The following is a 23,116-nucleotide window of genomic DNA, read 5'->3' as shown; positions in this document are numbered from 1 at the left end:
CAAGCCGGGCTGGCTTAGGAAGAAATTTTTTAAATGTTTTATTTGGTTTGTGATTTTTAAATTTTTGGGCCAAATTTATATATATTTTAATTGTTTTTAATATTTGTATTTCATGTTTTTAATTCTGGCTGTGCACCGCCCTGAGTCCTCAGGGAGAAGGGCGGTATATAAATTGAAAAATAAATAAAATAAAATAAAATCACCCCGCCCACCCTTCAGCAGAGTGCAGGACTTGCCTTTGGGAGACTTGCAGGCTGGAACCAAAAGGTAAGCTCAACAATTTTAGCCTGCAGAATGCTTGTGGAGGTGGGGGAGGGATTGAAAGGATGGAAAAAACCCAGGCAAAAAAGACCCCTTTTTTGGCCTAAAAACAAGCCATTTTTGGCTGGTTTTATGCTGCAGAATGGTTGTGGAAGTGGGAGGGAGTGAAAGGAGGCAAAAAACCAGGCAAAAACAACCCGTTTTTGGCCAAAAAAATGAGCCGTTTTTGCCTGGTTTAAGCCTGCAGAATGCTTGTGGAGGTGGGGGGAGTGAAAGGAGGCAAAAAACCAGGCAAAAACAGCCCGTTTTTGGCCAAAAAATGAGCTGTTTTTGCCTGGTTTAAGCCTGCAGAATGCTTGTGGAGGTGGGGGGAGTGAAAGGAGGCAAAAAACCAGGCAAAAACAGCCCGTTTTTGGCCAAAAAATGAGCCATTTTTGCCTGGTTTAAGTCTGCAGAATGCTTGTGGAAGTGGGAGGGAGTGAAAGGAGGCAAAACACCAGGCAAAAGCAGCCCGTTTTTGGCCAAAAAATGAGCCGTTTTTGCCTGGTTTAAGCCTGCAGAATGCTTGTGGAGGTAGGGGGGGAGTGAAAGGAGGCAAAAAAACAGGCAAAACCAGCCCATTGTTGGCCAAAAAATGAGCCGTTTTTGCCTGGTTTTAGGCTGCAGAATGCTTGTGGAGGTGGGGGGAGTGAAAGGAGGCAAAAACCCAGCAAAAACGGGCTGTTTTTCACCTTCCCTGTCTCCACAAGATAGAGAGAGAGAGGGAGAGAGAAGGAGAGGGAGGGAGAGAGGGAGGGGGACAAAGAAAGAGAGAGACAGACAGAGGGAAAGAGAATGTTATGTCCGTGCAGGTGTGAACAGAGACTTTTCTCCAGCCACACAGGTGCGGGACATATTTTAATGTTATTGGTTTAAGGCTGATAGTTTTCCTTTAAAAGGGGCTATCGGCTGGAAGTTGCATGTTGGTTTTACTGAGTCATTATCTGCAATAAACATTGCTGTTGGAAGTTTGGCTTCTCATCTGGGATTGCCAATTTAGAGATAAAAGAGGCACACATGAGGGGAGGCTGTTTGTTTTGGAAAGAGAATGGCTAACTCACCACAGTTTATTCTGTTTGATCCTGAAACACAGACGTGGGATTCTTATCTAATCCTTTTTGACTGTATATTGGAAGCTAATGACTATACCAATATCACAGACATTCGTAAGCAAGCACTATTTTGAGCATTTGTGGAAAAGAAGTGTTTGAGACAGCGAGGGCCCTTATTGTGCCCCAACCCCTGCAGACAGTTCCTTGGGACATATTATTAAGCAAATTGAGGGAACAATATGCTCCTTGACCATCTTGCATTGCTAGAAGACATGCATTTTACCATAGGGACCAGGCAGAGGGTGAGTTGTTATCAGTTGTTATATGGCAGCCCTCAGGAAAGCCACTGTCTATTGTGAATTTAGCAACTTAGATGAAGCCCTTCGAGACAGATTGGTCTGTGGGGTTCGGGATGTTCGGTTACAGAGACAATTATTGGCAAAACCAACGTTAACGCTACAGACAGCAGTAGAGGAGGCACAAGCTGCCGAATCATCGAATAGATCAACAGAAGTTCGGCAGTCCCCTGGCGGCTAGAAGGGGGGGGGGAAACCGTCCATTGGGGAGAGGTGGAATTACAGGAGGACACTGAACATGAGGGAAAGAATCATGATGATGGCCATCGGTTGAGAGCAGCTAGCAAGGAGCGTAGATGGACAGAGGATCGAAAGTTGTTCTCGTGTATAGGGTGCAGCAGAAACCATCTGAGAGCTATGTGTCACCATAAAAACACCATTTGTAGACAGTGTGGGAAGAAGGGTCACCTAGCGCAAGTTTGCTGTGCCTCATTGCTTGCCCCCCCAACTGGACAGATTTCAATTCGAAATGGGGGGGAAGCGTGGCTCATTGAGGCTAAGAACCCCAGAGGATGAGTGTTTTACTATTAACATGGACGCTTGTCATTCAGAGAGGGTGAGCAATGAAACCGGGATTCCGGGAAGCAGTAAAATTTATATTACTGTCCTTATTGCGGGATCTCCTTGCCAGATGGAAGTCGGCAACAACAATTGTATCCTGGCAGACTCTACAGAAATTGGTGCCACACGTAGCCGAGTGGAAGCTTATGCATAGTCGTATTCGTTTGAGAGATTATCAAGGAAATGACATCCCCATTAAGGGTAGCAGAACGTTCCATGTAGAATATAAAGACTTCTCCGGGCCACTTAAATTGGTTGTTGTTGAAGGTGCACTGCCTAACCTCCTGGGACTGGATTGGTTTGCAGCATTGGGGCTAGAGATTACCGGGGTTCATAAAATCCAGGGAGAAACCATCGGAGAGTTGAGTAAAGTGTTTGTCGATGTGTTTGATGGAAAGTTGGGAGAATATAGGGGTACCCCAATATCCTTCAGTTTGGACCCCAAGATGGCACCAATAAGAATGAAACCGAGGAGGGTGCCATTTGCACTAAAGCCCAAAGTTGACGAACAACTAGATAAATTGATTCAGCAAGGTGTACTGGAACCGGTGGACCTTGCCAAGTGGGAGACCCCTATCGTGATGCCTGTGAAACCAGACGGGTCAGTCTGAATTTGTGCGGATTATAAATGTACGTTGAATAGGGCTCTTCAACATAATGCTTATCCATTACCAGTGGTGCAGCACTTGTTACATTCATGGGGGGGGGGGGAAGAGTAAGATCTTCACAAAGTTAGATCTTGCCCAAGCGTATCAGCAGCTCCCTGTAGATGACGCCACTGCCGAAGCCCAAACATAACGCATCAGGAGGTGTTCCATTGTCGCCGCCTACAGTTTGGGGTGAGCATGGCCCCAGGGTTGTTTCAAAGCCTGTGTTGGCACTGGCGGCTCCAGAGGGGCTGAGAGACTGATGGAACGTTTGTTATGTGGCATGCCTGGTGTTGTGCCCTATTTTGATGACGTGCTCATCTTTGCTACCAATGAAACAATTATTTGAACGACTATGACTAGTGCTACAAAGATTTCAAGAGGCTGGACTAAAGGTAAAGGAAGAAAAGTGTAAAGTAGCAGTAAATCAAGTTGAGTTCCTGGGATACCTGGATTATGCATCCGGATTGCACCCCACCCAGGAGAAAGTACAAGCAGTACAGGCTGCGCCAATACCAAGGAATAAGATGGAACTCCAGGCCTTTTTAGGGCTCCTCAATTTCTATAGTGTGTTTTTGCAACAAAAGGCATCTGTCGCTGAATCACTACATCAACTATTGGGAAAAAAGGTGCCGTGGGATTAGGGGCGCAGAGAAGCAGCTGCATTTGTGGGGGTAAAAAAATTATTTTCCTCGGATAGCATCTTAGTTCAGTTTAATGAACGTCTGCTGTTAGTCCTGATGTGTGATGCATCCCCGTTTGGAGTCGGGGGAGTTTTGAATCATTGCCTTCCAGACAATCGTGAGGGTCCAATAGCATTCTTTTTCAGGACATTATCATCTGCTAAGGGAACCTACAGTCAACTTGATAAAGAGGCAGTGGCTGCAGTGGCTGGAATTAAGAGATTTCATGAATATGTTTATGGAAGGAGATTTGATTTAGTGACAGATCATAAGCCACTTTGGGGACTAATTGCGGGGGACCAGCAAACACCGCAGGTCCTGTCCCCAAGAATGATGCATTGGACAGAGTTCTTAGCAGCATATAGTTATCGACTTATACATTGACCCGGCATAGAACTGGGCCATGCTGACATCCTAAGCTGATGTCCACTACCTAATCTAGTGGAGGATCCAGCTCCAGAAGCATCAGTATTGCTGATTGAAACCATGCCATATGTTCTTCTTATGGCTGCGGAAGTGGCAACCCAGTTGAGAAAAGACCGAATGATCATGCAAGTATTAAACTGGGTGTGGAGGGGATGGTCTAAAGAGACAGGGAGTGTAGAGTTTAAGCCATTCCGGGCAAGGCAATTCGAACTTTCAGTGCAGAAGGGTTGCCTATTGTGGGGGAATTGGGTAGTGATACCCTCTAGGCTAAGGAAATCATTATTAGAGACTCTACACAAAGGCCACCCCGGAATTGTAAGGATGAAGGCATTGGCCCATAGTTATCTGTGGTGGTCAAATATAGATAGAGAGATTGCGGAGTGGGTGGTGTTGTGTCAAGCATGCCAGGAATCGAGACCAGCACCTCCTGCAGCACCACCACGGGACTGGGAAACACCAAAAGGCCCCTGGTCTAGAATACATCTCAATTTTGCAGGGCCGATAAAGGGGTTGTCCTTCCTAATAGTTGTGGACGCCTATACCAAATGGCTGGAGGTGGCCATAATGAGGTCAACCACGATGGATGCTGTTGTGACAGTATTAAACAAAATGTTTGCAACACATGGGTTGCCGGATGTGTTGGTATTGGACAATGGGCCGCAATTTATGGCAACGGCATTCGGGGTATTCCTAGTAAACTGAGGAATACATCACGCCCTGGTCGTGCCATTTCACCCCACGAGTAATGGGCAGGTGGAGTGAATGGTGCGATAGACGAAAGAGGCCTTGACTCGAATGGGGTCCAGGGAACTATCAGGAGAAACTTGATAAGTATTTGTTCAACCAACACGTCACTCCCTGTGTAGCCACTGGAAAGAGCCCAGCCGAATTACTTATGGGTCGCCAGCTGAGAACACATTTGGATAGAATACACCCCGATTATTCAACAGAAACTCTCACAGACTGGGAAAATACAGTCAAAACCTTTGAGCAAGGTGATCTAGTATATGCCCAGAATTATACTGATTAATCCATATGGGTGTCAGCACAGATTACAGATGTTACGGATCCCCATTCATACTGGGAGCTTGAGGATGGGCGCTTGTGGCGCCGACATATCAATCATTATTTAGTGGCGATACAGTTGGCAAAATGTTCACATTTTTCCGCATTTATTGCATCCGCTGATTCTCGCCCAGCCACACTGTTTAGGGTGACTCGCTCTCTCCTTAATGTACGGAGAGCGGAGAAGCCCTTACAGAGTAGAGCTGAGGAATTTGTGCAGTTTCTGTCGAATAAAGTTGCTCAAATTCGGATGGTCCTGGACTCTGATTGGGCAATTCCGTCTGAGATGACCAGGGCATTTCTTAGTCATATTGTGTGGGATGAGTTTGAGCCTGTGACTCCTGAGGAAGTGGACAAGGCTGTGGGTGCGATGAGTTCCTCCACTTGTTTGTTGGACCCGTGCCCCTCCTGGCTGGTTTCGGCCAGCAGGGAGGTGACACGAGGCTGGCTCCTGATTTTAGTTACCATTTCCTTAAGGGAGGGGTCTTTTCCACAACCATTAAAGGAAGCGGTTGTAAGGCCCCTCCTCAAGAAGCCTTCCTTGGACCCAGCAGAATTAAAGAACTTTCATCCAGTCTCCAACTTACCCTTTGTGGGGAAGGTTGTAGAGAAAGTGGTGGCACTTCAGCTCCTATGGACATTGGATGAAACAGATTATCTGGACCGTTTTCAATCTGGCTTCAGACTTGGCTACAGCATGGAAACTGCTTTGGTCACGCTGATGGACAATCTCTGGTGAGCCCGTGATGGGGGTCATTCCTCTATCGTGGTGCTACTTGACCTCTCAGCAGCTTTCGACACCATTGACCATGGTATCCTACTAGGCTGACTGACGAAGTTGGGAGTGGGAGGCACTGTGTTATGGTGGTTCTCCTCCTATCTCTGGTCGGTCTCAGTGGTTGTTGATAGGAGGACAGAAGTTGACCCCTAGGCCCCTCATTTGTGGGGTGCCTCAGGGCTCGGTCCTCTCTCCCCTTCTATTCAACATCTACATAAAACCGCTGGGGGAGATCATCCGACGATACGGGGTGGGATATCAGCAGTATGCCGATGATACCCAGCTGTATATCTCCACCCCACATCATTTCAGGGAAGCAGTGGATGTGATGTGCCAGTGCCTGGAGGCTGTGAGAGTCTGGATGGGAGTCAACAGGCTCAGGCTTAACCCAGACAAGACCGAGTGGCTGTGGGTATTGCCTCCCAAGGACCATGTCGATTGTCCATCCTTAGCCCTGGGGGGGGGAGAAGCTGTCCCCCTCGGAATGGGTTCGCAATTTGGGTGTCCTCCTTGACCCACAGCTGAGATTAGAGCAACACCTGGCAGCTGTGGCCAAGGGGACCTTTGTACAGGTTCGCCTTGTACACCAATTGCGACCCTACCTGGATCGGGAGGCTCTTCTCACAGTCACTCATGCCCTTGTCACCTTATGGTTGGATTATTGCAACACGCTCTACATGGGGCTACCCCTGAAAGGTGTTCGGAGACTACAGTTGGTCCAGAATGCAGCCGCTCGAGCAGTCATGGGTGTACCTAGGTACTCCCACATTACACCAATCCTCCGTGAGCTGCACTGGCTTCCTATTGGTCTCTGGTCACAATTCAAGGTGTTGATTATTATCTTTAAAGCCCTATATGGCTTAGGGCCAGGTTATCTTTGAGATCGTCTTCTACAGCATAGTTCCCAGTGACTGGTAAGATCCCACAGAGTTGGCCTCCTCCGGATCCTGTTAGCTAAACAATGTCAGCTGGCGGGTCCGTGGGGGAGGGCCTTCTCTGTGGCTGCCCAAGTTCTCTGGAATCAGCTACCTCCTGAGGCCCGGACCACTCCCACCCTACTGGCCTTCCGGAAAATGGTGAAAACCTGGCTTTTCCGTCAGGCTTGGGGCCATTGATCTCGCCCCTGCGATCTTATGAGATCCGGCCATGAGAGGTGTGTATGGGTTTTTTTAATGTCTCTTATTGTATATTGTTTATATTGTCTTTGTTGTAAGCCGCCCAGAGTCCTCGGAGAGTTGGGCGGCATAGAAATACGAATAATAAATAAATAAATCAGCTTCAGAGCCGAGTGAGCAGGACAGCTGTTGGGGAGCTGGAAGAAATAAACCAGGGTGGGAATCCAGAAGAGCGAGAGGGACAACAATGCAGTGAAAGGGTATCTGAAGGGCTGAGGTCTGGGCAGAATGAAACACCTGTTATTGAAGGTCCATTGCCACAGAGCTCGTCTCGTTTTTCCCCATCTCAAACTGAGGGATATGTTCAGGAGGGGCCCCCAGAGAGTATTTGTAAGCCATCTGATGTAGTTGAAGAATCGTCGAGAATGCAGTCGACATGTGAGGGCTCAACAGAAATACAGGAGAGCCGCCAATCGATGCGAAGCCGCCGTAGACCAATGTATCTGGATGATTATGTTTGTGGTATACGAAGTTTCCCTGAGGAAGGGGGAAGGGGTGTTATGTCTGCACAGGCGTGAGCAGAGACTTTTCTTCTGCCACGCAGGTGTGGGACATATTTTAATGTTATTGGTTAAAGGCTGATACTTTTACTTTAAAAGGGGCTATCAGCTGGAAGTTGCATGTTGATTTTACTGAGTCATTATTTGCAATAAACATTGCTGTTGGAAGTTTGGCTTCTCATCTGTATTCCTACTCCCACACATTCCAGAGAGAGAGATAGACAAAGAGATAGAGAGAAACAGAGAGAGGTTTCTCAAGCTCCTTGGGGCTGAGAAGAATTGCTGCAAAACTGAGTTTCCTGAAGTGGACCACTAGACTCTTAAACAACTGAAAAAATGATCTAGTAAAAAGAAAAGGCAACCAAAAGAGCCACATGCAAACACAGCCATTTGCTCAGTACATTACATCAAAAAACTCAGGATATCATAACACTAGAACTCAGGATGTTAACACACAGCCCATTACCCAGGTTGTTAAAACACAAAAGACTAAGGGGCACACATCAAGGACCTCACCACACAGGATGTTGCAAAACAGCTGACTAATCTGCAAACATCAGCTCCATCTACCAATCAAGATGTAACAACACAAGCAACCAACCCGCTCACAGCAACAAAGCCAGCACCCCACACCTCCCCACGAGTATTTATAGAGAGACGGCAGCTCCGATCATGCTTTCCTCGCACAAGCACGAAGCCGAAGATACTAGCCTGAAGATGACGAGTGGGACCTCGTCGAAACGTCGCTAAGATACTCTCAATCTTACACAGGAAAAGACCCGAATACACCAAAACTTGCATACCTCTACCCATGAAAAACTACGAATATGTGTGTGTGTGTGTGTGTGTGTGTGTGTGTGTGTGTGTTTGTGTTTTTCTTCTAGCCAGGTTTTCCCTACGTAGCCAAGGTTTTTTTGTAGCTCCAGCTCAGTAGAATCACATCTACTCGGTTCTGGGCTTTTTTCCTTTCTTATGTATCCTCCCTGTAAAGGTACAGTATCAATTTTCTTACTTCTTCGTAGGGTTTATGCGTGTTTTTCTTCTAAATGGATCTATTTAGGTCTCCCACCTAGCAGTTAGAGCTTGCTAGGTGTCAGAAAGGAAAAAAGCCCAGAACCGAGTAGATGTGATTCTACTGAGCTGGAGCTACAAAAAAACCTTGGCTACGTAGGGAAAACCTGGCTAGAAGAAAAACACACATATACCCTATGAAGAAGTAAGAAATATATATATATCCCAGTCTCCCATAAGTCACAGAAGAAACAACATAAAATGTCTGACAGGTCTGAAAGTGATGAATAGAGATTTCATCCCACCATGGCCATTTTAACATCTTTCAACATAGGAAAAAACCCTGATTGCAAAAATATCGCATATATATATATATATATATATATATATATATATATATATATATATATGTTTTCTCAGGTTTTCGCGGGTGTTTGTATGTAGGTCTTTGGTTATTCGGGTCTTCTCCCACGTAAAATTGGAAGTATCTTGGCGACGTTTCGACGAAGTCTCATTCGTCATCTTCAGGCTGGTGTTCTCGGCTTCGTGCTTCCAGGAGCAATGTGAGATCGCAGCTGTCTCTTCCTTTTAACTGCTAGTGGAGGTGTGAGCTGATTGGGTGGGAACTTGGCTGTGTTCTGATTGGGTGGAGGTGTGTTCTGATTGGTTAGGGGCTTGGCTGTGCTCTGATTGGCTGGGGTTGTGTTCTGTTTGGGTGGGGGCTTGGTTGTGCTCAGCTTAGTCTGAGTTGCAGGGGGATTTGAGCTGGTGAGCTGCGTTGTTGTTGTTTGGCTTCGTGTTTGTGGCCGTGCGAGCTCTTCATGGTGGGTGTCAGTCTGCTTCATGTATGGATTGGAGGGGTTTAAAGTGGCTAATGATGCAGCTGCGGTCTGGCTTCTGGTCCTTGGTCGTGGCTCATTATCAGTGTGGGTTTGAGTCTGCTTTCTGCGTGGATGTGTGGTGGTGACATCAGGTGTGGCACTCGTGAGTGTGGGTCTGGTGTCATTCGTCGTGTTAGGGACTCGTTTGTCAATAAGGGCGGGTTTCCAAATGGCTGGTAGGCGGGAGGTATCGTCTCGTTTGTTCATGCTGTGTGGGCGTTTTTCTATCTCAATGGCTTCTCTGATTATTCTGTTGTTAAAGTGTTCAGTTTTGGCAATAGTTCTGGTCTTTTTAAAGTCAATATCATGTCCTGTGGCTTTAAGGTGTTGGACCAGGGAAGAAGTTGGTTCCTCTTTTCTGACTGAGTTCTTGTGTTCTTCTATGCGTGCACTTATTCGTCTGTTGGTTTGTCCGATGTATGTGGTGGGGCAGGCGATGCATGGGATTTCATATACTCCTTGATTTTCTAACTCAATTTTGTCTTTGGGGTTCCTTAGGATGGTGGATATTTTTCGGTTTGTGCAGAATGCTGTCTTGATGTTATGTTTGTGGAGGATTTTGCTTATTCTGTCTGTGGTGCCTTTTATGTATGGGAGGAGGGCCTTGCCGTTTTCTTGTTCTCTGTCTTGGATTTTAGTGGGGGTTTCTTTTTGGATTAGGTTGGTGATCTTATTTCTTTGGAATCCATTGGATGTGAGTACGTTAGTGAGGGTGTGTAGTTCAGTTTTTAGGTGTTGTTCGTCAGCTAAGCGTTTTGTTCTGGAAATGAGTGTCTTGGCTACAGAGTTGATCTGGGCAGGGTGGTGGTGTGAGAGTGCGTGCAGATAGCGGTTTGTGTGTGTTTTCTTCTGGTATATAGTGTGTCCTAGGGAGCCATTGGATTTTCTGTAGACTAAGACATCCAGGAAGGGAAGTTGGTTGTTCACTTCTGTTTCCATGGTGAACTGTATTTTGGGGTGTAGGCTGTTGAGGTGTGTGAGGAAGTTGTCCAGTTTTTCTTTCCCATGTGGCCAGATTATGAAGGTGTCGTCCACATATCTGAGCCAGAGTTTGGGTTTGTGATCGGATTTTTCTAGGGCTTGGGTTTCAAAGTATTCCATATAGAGGTTGGCAATGACAGGTGAGAGGGGTGATCCCATGGGTGCTCCTTCTGTTTGTTTGTATTTCTGTCCATTATAGATGAAGTATGTGTTGGATAGGCAGTGGTTGGTCAGATCTAAGATGTGCTTGGGGGGGTTATATTTGTTTTGGATAACTGTCAAGGCTTCTTTGATTGGTACTTGGGTGAAGAGGGATATGACATCAAAGCTCACGAGTAGGTCACTGGGCTGTAAGTTTTGTTGCTTTATGATGTCTATGAACTGGAATGAGTTTTTTACGTATGAGGTGATGGATTCTGCATAGGGCTGTAGTTGTTTGGCGAGAAATTTGGCTAGGTTTTGTAGAGGTGAGCCTATGGAGCTGACTATGGGTCTAAGTGGGGTTCCTTCTTTGTGTATCTTGGGGAGACCATAAAGCTTAGGGCATCTGGATGATTGCTCTCTGGGTATGATTCTTTGCTGAATCTCTTCGCTGATGGGGGAGGCTTTTATTTTGGATCTGGTGGTTTTTTCCAGGTAGGTGGTGGGGTCTGTGTTTAGGGGTTTGTATATGGAGTCTTGGAGTAGGTTGGTTAATTTGGTTTGGTAGTCAGATGTGTTCATAACCACCGTGGCATTGCCCTTGTCTGCTGGTAGGATTATTATGCTGGTGTCTTCTTTCAGGTTAAGTAGTAGTTAAGTAGACACCAGCATAATAATCCTACCAGCAGACAAGGGCAATGCCACGGTGGTTATGAACACATCTGACTACCAAACCAAATTAACCAACCTACTCCAAGACTCCATATACAAACCCCTAAACACAGACCCCACCACCTACCTGGAAAAAACCACCAGATCCAAAATAAAAGCCTCCCCCATCAGCGAAGAGATTCAGCAAAGAATCATACCCAGAGAGCAATCATCCAGATGCCCTAAGCTTTATGGTCTCCCCAAGATACACAAAGAAGGAACCCCACTTAGACCCATAGTCAGCTCCATAGGCTCACCTCTACAAAACCTAGCCAAATTTCTCGCCAAACAACTACAGCCCTATGCAGAATCCATCACCTCATACGTAAAAAACTCATTCCAGTTCATAGACATCATAAAGCAACAAAACTTACAGCCCAGTGACCTACTCGTGAGCTTTGATGTCATATCCCTCTTCACCCAAGTACCAATCAAAGAAGCCTTGACAGTTATCCAAAACAAATATAACCCCCCCAAGCACATCTTAGATCTGACCAACCACTGCCTATCCAACACATACTTCATCTATAATGGACAGAAATACAAACAAACAGAAGGAGCACCCATGGGATCACCCCTCTCACCTGTCATTGCCAACCTCTATATGGAATACTTTGAAACCCAAGCCCTAGAAAAATCCGATCACAAACCCAAACTCTGGCTCAGATATGTGGACGACACCTTCATAATCTGGCCACATGGGAAAGAAAAACTGGACAACTTCCTCACACACCTCAACAGCCTACACCCCAAAATACAGTTCACCATGGAAACAGAAGTGAACAACCAACTTCCCTTCCTGGATGTCTTAGTCTACAGAAAATCCAATGGCTCCCTAGGACACACTATATACCAGAAGAAAACACACACAAACCGCTATCTGCACGCACTCTCACACCACCACCCTGCCCAGATCAACTCTGTAGCCAAGACACTCATTTCCAGAACAAAACGCTTAGCTGACGAACAACACCTAAAAACTGAACTACACACCCTCACTAACGTACTCACATCCAATGGATTCCAAAGAAATAAGATCACCAACCTAATCCAAAAAGAAACCCCCACTAAAATCCAAGACAGAGAACAAGAAAACGGCAAGGCCCTCCTCCCATACATAAAAGGCACCACAGACAGAATAAGCAAAATCCTCCACAAACATAACATCAAGACAGCATTCTGCACAAACCGAAAAATATCCACCATCCTAAGGAACCCCAAAGACAAAATTGAGTTAGAAAATCAAGGAGTATATGAAATCCCATGCACCGCCTGCCCCACCACATACATCGGACAAACCAACAGACGAATAAGTGCACGCATAGAAGAACACAAGAACTCAGTCAGAAAAGAGGAACCAACTTCTTCCCTGGTCCAACACCTTAAAGCCACAGGACATGATATTGACTTTAAAAAGACCAGAACTATCGCCAAAACTGAACACTTTAACAACAGAATAATCAGATAAGCCATTGAGATAGAAAAACGCCCACACAGCATGAACAAACGAGACGATACCTCCTGCCTACCAGCCATTTGGAAACCCGCCCTTATTGACAAACGAGTCCCTAACACGACGAATGACACCAGACCCACACTCACGAGTGCCACACCTGATGTCACCACCACACATCCACGCAGAAAGCAGACTCAAACCCACACTGATAATGAGCCACGACCAAGGACCAGAAGCCAGACCGCAGCTGCATCATTAGCCACTTTAAACCCCTCCAATCCATACATGAAGCAGACTGACACCCACCATGAAGAGCTCGCACGGCCACAAACACGAAGCCAAACAACAACAACGCAGCTCACCAGCTCAAATCCCCCTGCAACTCAGACTAAGCTGAGCACAACCAAGCCCCCACCCAAACAGAACACAACCCCAGCCAATCAGAGCACAGCCAAGCCCCTAACCAATCAGAACACACCTCCACCCAATCAGAACACAGCCAAGTTCCCACCCAATCAGCTCACACCTCCACTAGCAGTTAAAAGGAAGAGACAGCTGCGATCTCACATTGCTCCTGGAAGCACGAAGCCGAGAACACCAGCCTGAAGATGACGAATGAGACTTCGTCGAAACGTCGCCAAGACACTTCCAATTTTACGTGGGAGAAGACCCGAATAACCAAAGACCTACATATATATATATATATATATATATATATATATATATATATATATATATTCTCCCACGTAAAATTGGAAGTGTCTTGGCGACGTTTCGACGAAGTCTCATTCGTCATCTTCAGGCTGGTGTTCTCGGCTTCGTGCTTCCAGGAGCAATGATATATATATATATCAAGCTTTTGCAAAAGGGTTCTCCCATGAAAGAGAGAGAATGTCTTACTGCTCCAAATACATGGTTTAAATACATTTTCAGGCAATCAGCAAAACAAGTAAAATGCCCCCACTTGTCATTGCTTTTCGGATGTTACAAACATTTTGGCTTTCTCAGCAACATTTGTTCTAACTTAGAATTCCGCTTTGGAGGGGCATTTCCCCTCCAAAAATACCCTTTCAATATGTCCTTAACTAAGACAATTAATTGGAACAGGGTATCTTCCTTCCTTCCAATTGCACTTGGGTCTGCCTGACCCAGTTCAGAATGTACTAACATATTATTTCCTTAGAACAGGTGTCATACATACTTCCCTTTTCTAAATGTCTTACTCAATTTAATAGCTTAGGGTTAGCTCAGGTTATATGAAGGGTAAATATGGAGTCACTATATTCTTTACAGGAATAATTCCATTTCTCTCAAGTACACCATCATTTTCAAATAAATTCTGATGTAATATCATGCTAGGGACAAATTGAGTTATGTAGCCCTTGATATTTTTTTTTTAAAAAAAATCTCTTTGTCAATTAAATGGTACGTGTCAAAGGTGATGTAAATAATATCAATTACTCTGATAATATATTTTGACAAAATGCCAGCACCAATCAGACACAGCATTAAAAGACATCTTATTCTTTTCCCATCAATGAAGGAAGGAAGAAAAGCAAAACACATCAAAGAAAAAGATACAACCACCTCCAGATCAACTGGAGAGCATCGAAGAAAAAGAATAAGCCAGAACAATGATGGCGATGGGGATATTTCTGTTCGTTTTGCTGCTTGCTCTGCTGATTCTCCTCTTCTTCAAACAACTCTGGTCCCGAAGACATTTGCCTCCCAGTTCTTTGGCTCTACCTCTCATTGGGACTTTGTGGGCTGATGGGTTTTCCCTTCGTAAAGATTATTTCCAGAAGGTATTTCATTCTTAAATAATTAACCAGTCATATGCAAAATAATACTCAGTTTTCTTTGTATCATTATTACAGAAAAATCTATTAACCTAGTAAACTATTCTTGCATGATGAGAAATTTAATTAATTAAATAATAGTGATGACACTTGATGAGTTATTTTCCAGATCCTGTCAGAATATTTAAGCCATGACCTGTTCACCAACATTTCACAGGGCAGGATGTGAAATAATGAGATTGAATTTTTAGAAGGCAGATTCTAGTTCTATCTTGCCAAGAAAGATTTGATAATTGGAACAAATCTACGAAAGAGAAGGCAGTTTCTCCTTCACTCTGATCAAATGAAACTAGGTATTCCTCTTTTGAAAATGCTTTATTTTGTATTCCCTGCAGTGGGCAATAGGTGGAACTTGGTAGCCTAAATGGCCCCTTCTAATTCTGGAGTTCTATAATGATTTCAAAAACGTTCTGGATCTGAATTCTGAAGAGTAACAACTGCTTTAGATAATGATCCCTATGTAGGTGGTTGGAAAGTGAAGGAATAGAATAGGTTTTAGAATTAGAATTAGAATTAGAATTTTTTATTGGCCAAGGTTTCAAGGTGCTGGTGCTTACCTATAAAGCCCTACATGGCTTAGGCCTGGGGTACTTGCAGGACCATCTTCTGCCTTCCTCCCACCATCCCATGCGCTCCCACAGGGCAGGACTCCTCAGAGTGCCGTCGGCCAAACAGTGTCGACTGGCGGCCCCCAGGGGGAGAGCATTCTCTGTCGGAGCACCGACCCTCTGGAATGATTTGCCCACCGAGCTCAGAATAGCCCCGACCTCCTCTCCTTTCTCCGCGAACTGAAGACGTGGCTCTTCCGTCAAATAACTTGATCTGCTAGGGGTTGCACAAACTGTAATAATTTTAAGAATGGTTTTTAAGGGGTTTTTAACTTATTTTGTGATTTTGTGATTTGTATTATTGATTGTTGTTGAAAGCTGTCCTGAGTCCTTCGGGAGAATGGTGGTATATAAATTGCAAATAAATAAATAAAATAAGTGTGATTGGACACACAAGGAATTTGTCTTGGTGCATACGCTCTCGGAATACATAAAAGAAAAGATACGTTCATCAAGAATCATAAGGTACAACACTTAATGATAGTCATAGGGTACAAATAAGCAATCAGGAAACAATATCAATATAAATTGTAAGGATACAAGCAACAACATTACAGTCATACTGTCATAAGTGGAAGGAGATGGGTGGTGGGAATGATGAGAAGATTAATAGTAATGCAGACTTAGTAAATAGTTTGACACTGTTGAGGGAATTATTTGTTTAGCAGAGTGATGGCATCCGAGAAAAAACTGTTCTTGTGTCTAGTTGTTCTGGTGTGCAGTGCTCTATAGCGTCATTTTGAGGGTAGGAATTGAAACAGTTTATGTCCAGGATGTGAGGGGTCTGTAAATATTTCCACAGCCCTCTTTTTGACTCATGCAGTATACAGGTCCTCAATGGAAGGCAGGTTGGTAGCAATTGTTTTTTCTGCAGTTCTAATTATCCTCTGAAGTCTGTGTCTGTCTTGTTGGGTTGCAGAGCCAAACCAGACACTTATAGAGGTGCAGATGACAGACTCAATAGTTCCTCTGTAGAAGTGGATCAGCAGCTCCTTGGGCAGTTTGAGCTTTCTGAGTTGGCGCAGAAAGAACATTCTTTGTTGTGCTTTTTTGATGACGTTTTTGATGTTAGCTGTCCATTTTAGATCTTGCAATATGGTAGAACCTAGAAATGTGAAGGTCTCTACTGTTGATACTGTGCTGCCTAGTATTGTGAGAGGTGGAAGTATGGAAGGTTTCTCCTAAAGTCTACCACCATTTCTACAGTTTTCAGTGTGTTCAGTTCCAGATTGTTCCAGTCACACCACGAGGCTAGTTGTTCAACCTCCCATCTGTATGCGGATTCATCATTCTCTTGAATGAGACCGATCACTGTTGTGTCATCTGAGAACTTCAGATGGATTATTAGAGATGCAGTCATTGGTATACAGAGAGAAGTGGGGAGAGCACACAGCCTTGGGGGCCCCCTGTGCTAATTGTACAGATATCTGATGTGATTCTGCTAAGCTTCACCTGCTGCTTCCTGTTTGTTAGGAAGCTTATGATCCACTTGCAAGTGTGTTCAGGTACCGCTAGCTGGTTTAGCTTAGTTAGAAGTGTGTCCAGAATATTTCTGCCCCAGCTAGGACCCCAAAGAACGCAGCACACACAAAGTCCATTCAAACCTTAGTTTACTAAATAAACCAGTCTTTTATAACAACAGCTGTTAATTAATTGCATTAACAGCCACCAAGAATTCAAAGAATAATGATTGAAAGCTTACTATGGTTGGCAGAATGCCCAGAAGCAATTTGCAGGAAGCTGATAAGATAAGACACAAAGGTATGTGAACGAAGTTGTTCCCTGCGAATTGCTTCAGTTGGTGTTCCTCCTTAAATAGGCTAAGGGAGTGGCCAATTAGCCCCAAGCCTTACTCTCAAGGAGACCTCCTCCTGAGGAGTCACTCCTGCCTTTTGGCAGCTCTGCACGCCCATGCATCGAGAAGAGGCTCCTCCTCTTCATCCTCTTCACTTAAGGGGGCTTCTGGAGGTTCTGAAGGCCCTGGCTGAATCTCCGCCTCTGGCACCAGCCTCCTCATTGTCCGACTTGAGTGCCAGCTGCACAGGCTGCTGATGCAGCACTACACCAGCCTCCTCACTGTCTGAATCAGCTATTAGCTGCACAGGCCACGTATGGGCCACAACAGGAATGATGGTATCGAATGCTGAACTAAAATCTACAAAGAGGACCCTTGCGTAGGTCTTTGGAGATTCAAGGTTGTAGGATGTAGTGCAGAGCCATATTAACAGCATAATCTGTCGATCTATTTGCTCAGTATTCAAATTGCAAGAGGTCTAACAGCGGATCCGTGATGGTTTTCAAGTGGGACAGCACTAGCCTTTCGAAGGATTTCATGACTACAGATGCAACTGGTCTGTAGTTGTTCAGTTCCTTGATGGTGGGCTTCTTCAGCACTGGGATGATAGTAGAGCGTTTGAAGCAAAAAGGAACATAGCACATCTCTAGCGATTTATTGAAGATTCTGGTGAAGATGGGGGCCAATTGGTCAGCACAGACTTTTAAGCAAGAAGGAGTTATCTTGTTTGGGCCTGGAGCTTTTCCTGGCTTTTGTCTGTGAAATAGGTCTTGCACTTCCTTTTCTGTGATCACTAGGGGTTGTGAACCCAATGGGATGGGGTCAATTGTAGGAGGCTTGTCTGTTGTTGTTGTGTCTGAGATGGGGGTTGTGGAGATAGGTGGCTGCAGTTTCCTTTCAAACCTGCAGTAAAACACGTTCAGGTCATCTTCCAGTTGCTGATTTCCTTCAGCCTGGGAAAGAGATTTGCTGTAGCCAATGATATTTTTAAGAGTTTTCCACATGTTTGCTGGTTCATTTGTTGAGAACTGATTCTTTAGCTTTTCAGAGTAGCTGATCTCCCTTGTTAATACATTTCTGGCCTGATTGTACAGCATTTTATCACCTTATCTGTAGGCTTCCTCTTTGGAACGATGTATCTGCTTAAGTTTAGCTGTGAACCAAGGTTTGTTGTTGCTATATATTCACAAGTTCCTGGTGGGTACACATAGGTCTTTACAGAAGCTGACATATAATGTTACAGTCTCTGTGAGTTCATCTAAGTCTGCAGAGGTACTTTCAAAAACATTCCAATCAGTGCAGTCAAGGCAGGCCTGTAGCTTTAACTTTGCCTCCTCCATCCAGGTCTTCACTGATTTAATTGTTGGTTTTGTGGTTTTAAGTCTTTGCCTGTAAGCAGGTACAAGGTGAATCAATGAATGATCAGAGTGTCCCACAGCTGCTTGTGGTAAGGACTGATAAGCATCTTTTAGTGTTGTGCAGCAATGATCTAAAGCAGTGATGACTAACCTTTTTGCCATTGCATGGCAGGAGGGGGGGGAGGTTCGTGTGCATGTGTGCCCACACCCATAATTCTATGCGCCCTGCCCTGCGCATGCATGCACAGCCCTCCTCCCCCCTGCTCCTGGCACATGATGGCCCGGTAGGCCCGTTTTTCTTTCTCACCTGGCTCCAGATTTTCTCTATGCATCTGGGAAGAGTGAAAACAGCCTTTTCCACTCCCTCAGAGGCCCTCCGAAGGCCTGAAACAGCCCATTTCCCAATTCCCGGTGGGACAGGAAGTGACGTTTTTTGCTGTCCCCAGCTCCAGAGACTCCTAGAGAGGCTCTGGAGGGATGTTTTTTTGCTGTCCCCAACTCCAGAGACTCCTAGAGAGGCTCTGGAGGCTGGGGACAGCAAAAAACATCGCTTCCTGTCCCACCGGGAGCTGGGAAATGGGCTGTTTCAGGCCTTCGGAGGGCCTCCAAGGGAGTGGAAAAGGCTGTTTTCACCCTTCCCAGATGCATAGAAAAAATCTGGAGTCAGGTGAGAAAGAAAAACGGGCCTTCCACACCCACCCCCAGGCCCTCCAGAGTCAGGAAACAGCCTGTTTCCCTACTTCTGGTGGGCCAAGAAGGCCCGAAAATCAGCTGGAAGGCCCATGCATGTGTGCCAGAGTTGAGCTGGTGTGCCCACTGATATGACTATGTGTGCCACCTGTGGCATGCATGCCATAGGTTCGCCATCATGGGTCTAAAGTATTCTTGCTTCTAGTGGGACAATTGACACGTTGAAAATATTTTGGTAGTTCTTTCCTTAAGTTTGCCTTGCTTAGATCTCCCAAAATAATAACCAGTGAATCAGGGTATTTGGCTTCAACCTCCATAATTTGATACAGCTAGAATTCATAATGCCTTGTTTACACAGGCTTGTGGTGGGACATAAACAGCAATTAGAAGAAATGAGGAAAATTCACGAGGCGAATAGTATGGTTTGCAGTTGATAATTAATGTCTCTAGGTTTTCGTCACAGAATTTATATATTATAGTTATATCCTGAGACCAGCTATTGTTGATATATAAGCATAAGCCTCCTCCCTTCTTTTTACCAGATATTTCTGCAATTCTATCTGATCATTGAATCTGAAACCCTGGGATATGCAGTCTGTTATCTTCAATTGATTCATTTAACCAGGTTTCAGAGAAGCATAGGGCTGTTGAATTGTAAAAGTCAGAATTGTATCTGTTTAAAAGGAGTATTTCATCCATCTTATTAGCAAGTGAACATATGTTGGTTAGGAAAATTGAAGGCAGAGGAGTTTTATTTCTCCTATTCCTTAATTTGTTTAAAATCCCCACCCTTTTATCTCTCTTTCTTCGCTTCTTCCATTTGGTTTATTTGGTAATCCATGACTCTGGGGAAATTGCTTCTTCCTGTGTTAGAATCTCCTCCATGTTTGTAGAGACGTTTGTAGAGGGGGGTGTAAGATCACAGAAAGCTGCTCCTTAAAGAAACGTTGCTTAATTTTTAGCAGATGGTCTCATGAATAAGAAATCTCTAGTGAGTCGCAGCGAATAATTAAAAACAAAGAAACCATTAGAGAGCATTTCACCGAGGCAGCCTTTGGCGGCGCCATCTTGGATCATCATTTTTGTTCAGTTGCTTCACGTGCATAAAGGTGATATACACACGGTATAGTAAGACCTAGCTATTGGTGCTTAAAAAGTTTAACTGAACTACCTCTCCACTTCTGGCACGTTATCCTACCTAAATTTTAGTGTTCAGAAATAACTTTGATGGAGCACTGTAAAGGGTAGCATTATTGAGTTGGGTAATACTGTTGGTGGAATTATCATACTGTAGCAATATTCCTCCAATAGGCACCATCATAATTGCATGCTAAATCAAGTTGAAACAACATTTTCTAAATAATATATATTCTTCTACTGGATTACACTATTTCATCAAATAAAAAATCAGAGGTAAAAGAAACATTCAACTCAAGATGTAGGTTAAAGAACCATAACATTCAAGAAGTTGTAGCAGATTCTTTTTAAGTGGCTGAATCCTGTAGAATTATTTTGGGATGCTAAAATAATACAGAAACATCAAGATTCTATTTTGGGAAGGAAGCACCAATAGGTTTTTACTTAAATTAGTGGTATCTCCAAGCAACAGTAATAGAGAGGAGAACAAAAATAGGGGAAAAAACAGTTTATGAGCTGGGAATATGGTTCATGACTGTCTTCCGAGTGAGATATGTGAATTCTTAGAGAACTGTTTCAGCTAGAGAGAGAAAAAATTCCTATTTTTCTCTTGGTCTGAGAGAAGCCAGAGAACACTTTACTATATTAGTTATGAGAAAAGCAGCAGTGTTGTAAGGCACCCTGTAGTCTGAATGGATGTTACCAGACTCTTTGCCGATGAAGAAGGGAGGATTTTAATGGTGGAAGTAACAATGAACTATAAACAAATACTTTTAGTGGCAATATATGCCCCAAATAACAATCAAGAATACTTTTATGGAAAACTACACAGGAAAATAATAGAATTTGAGTATGAAAATATTTGTATGATAGGTGATTTCAATGCAATAATAGAAGCTGATCTGGACTACAAAACTACAAAGACAAATAAGAAGCCTAGAAAAACTCTTCCAAAAACCTTTCTTTACAATGGTGGAGGAATTAAGCATTCAAGATGCTTGGAGAAGAAGATATCCGAAGGGAAAGCAATACACATTTTACTCAAACAGACACATGTCATGGTATAGAATAGATATGATGCGGATGTCAGTTGACTTACTAGCTAATATACAAGACATAAACCTTCTTGTGGCCAATCTTAATTCAGGTTGCAGCCCATCAGATAATGAACGAATGGTTCAGTATTGCTGTTCTTTCCTCAGTCTCAGGAAGATTCAGATCCCTTCACAGCTTCTCCAGAGAAGCCACACTTAAGGACCACCTACGATAAAGGATTTAGGAGTTGGAATATTTACATCCCAAAGACTCTCCGCCTACTGGTTTAATGTGCCGGTTCAGATTAGGTGAGAAATGGAACCTCCCTGGTGGACATATATGGGGTCCCCTAACCAACTTTCTCAGACGCTACTAGAAGCTACTAGAATAAGCAATAAAATATTTTGAACCAACAAGAAAAGAAGCACATTTGCCAAGACTCAACTTCCAGATGTCTTCGATCTAAGAATGTAGGAAAGAGTGTAGGTGGCATATTACTTTCAAATAATCTGTTTCATTTGATTATAACCTTGCTCAATATTGATTCATTTGGCAGCATGTAAAGCAATATGGAAATATATACACCATGTGGGCTGGATCTCACCTTGTAATAGTGCTATCTGGATTCAAAGCTGTGAAAGAAGGAATGACCGGCTTCTCAGATGCATTTTCTGACCGACCAGACGATCCTTTCTTGTCGCCTTCTGGAAAAGGTAAGTGCAAGTAATAAGAAATTGTACATAAATTACCATATTATTATTATTATTATTATTATTATTATTATTATTATTATTATTATTATTATTTTATTTCTATACCGCCCTTCTCCCGAAGGACTCAGGGCAGTGTACAGCCTATTTAAAAACACAGAAACAAAACAACAGTTAAGATTTAAAATCATTAAATAATTAGGCTCCAATTAAAATCCCAGAAATTTAAAATACCCCAATTTAAAACGTTATGTTAATAGCCCGGCCTGGCGGAACAACAGGGTCTTCAGAGCGCAGCGAAACACCCGGAGGTCGGAGATCTTACGTATTTCCGGGGGCAGTTCATTCCACAGGGCTGGGGCTCCCACAGAGAAGGCCCTCCCCCTGGGTGTCGCCAGCCGACATAACTTGGCCGATGGCACCCTGAGGAGACCCTCTCTGTGGGAGCGGACTGGTCGGTGGGAGGCTATTGGTGGCAGAAGTCGGTCTTCTATTGGTGGCAGAAGAAGGTACCCGGATCCTATGCCATGGAGCGCTTTAAAGGTGGTAACCAACACCTTGAATCGCACCCGGAAGACCACTGGGAGCCAGTGCAGCTCGCGCAGGAGGGGTGTCACATGGGCGCAACTAGTTGCACCCATAACCACCCGCGCGGCCGCATTCTGGACCAGTTGGAGCCTCCGAGTGCTCTTCAAGGGGAGCCCCATGTAGAGAGCATTACAATAGTCCAACCGGGAGGTGACAAGGGCGTGAGTGACCGTGCGCAAGGCGTCCCGATCCAGAAAGGGCTGCAACTGGCGAATCAGGCGAACCTGATAAAAGGCCCCCCTGGCCACGGCCGTCATGTGCTCTTCTAAAGACAGCCGTGCGTCCAGGAGGACACCCAGATTGCGAGCCCTCTCTGTGGGGGGCAAGGATTCACCCCCAATAGTCAGCGATGGCACCTGCTGACTATATCGGGGCGCTGGAAGCCACAGCCACTCGGTCTTGGAGGGGTTGAGTCTGAGCCTGTTCCTCCCCATCCAGGCCCGCACGGCCTCCAGGCAGCGGGACATCACATCAAGGGCATCGTTGGGGTGGTCTGGGGTGGAGATGTACAGCTGAGTATCGTCAGCGTACAGATGACACTTCACCCCAAAACCACGGATGATCTCACCCAGCGGCTTCACATAAATGTTGAACAGGAGAGGCGAGAGGACT

The 23,116-nt window shown here is 44.7% G+C and overlaps 1 protein-coding gene across 2 annotated transcripts in view; it reads left to right on the top strand.

The window, feature by feature from the left end:
• The first annotated feature begins 211 nt into the window (after positions 1 to 211).
• LOC117660245 (cytochrome P450 2J5-like) overlaps positions 212 to 23,116 on the top strand; it is an 88,048-nt gene continuing 65,143 nt past the window's right edge. For both annotated transcript variants that reach the window (XM_087872412.1, XM_087872411.1), the window contains exons 1-3: positions 212 to 267; positions 14,268 to 14,529; positions 21,763 to 21,919. In XM_087872412.1, the coding sequence (XP_087728538.1) occupies positions 14,359 to 14,529; positions 21,763 to 21,919 (328 nt within the window). In that variant the 5' untranslated portion in view covers positions 212 to 267; positions 14,268 to 14,358. The remainder of the gene's footprint in view (positions 268 to 14,267; positions 14,530 to 21,762; positions 21,920 to 23,116) is intronic.

This window comes from Pantherophis guttatus, chromosome 6 (assembly GCF_059756535.1).
Source record: "Pantherophis guttatus breed Tessera chromosome 6, ASM5975653v1, whole genome shotgun sequence".
NCBI classification, from domain to species: Eukaryota; Metazoa; Chordata; class Lepidosauria; order Squamata; family Colubridae; genus Pantherophis; species Pantherophis guttatus.
The sequence above is the reverse complement of the archived record's forward strand: the minus strand, read 5'-3'. Positions and strand labels throughout refer to the sequence as shown.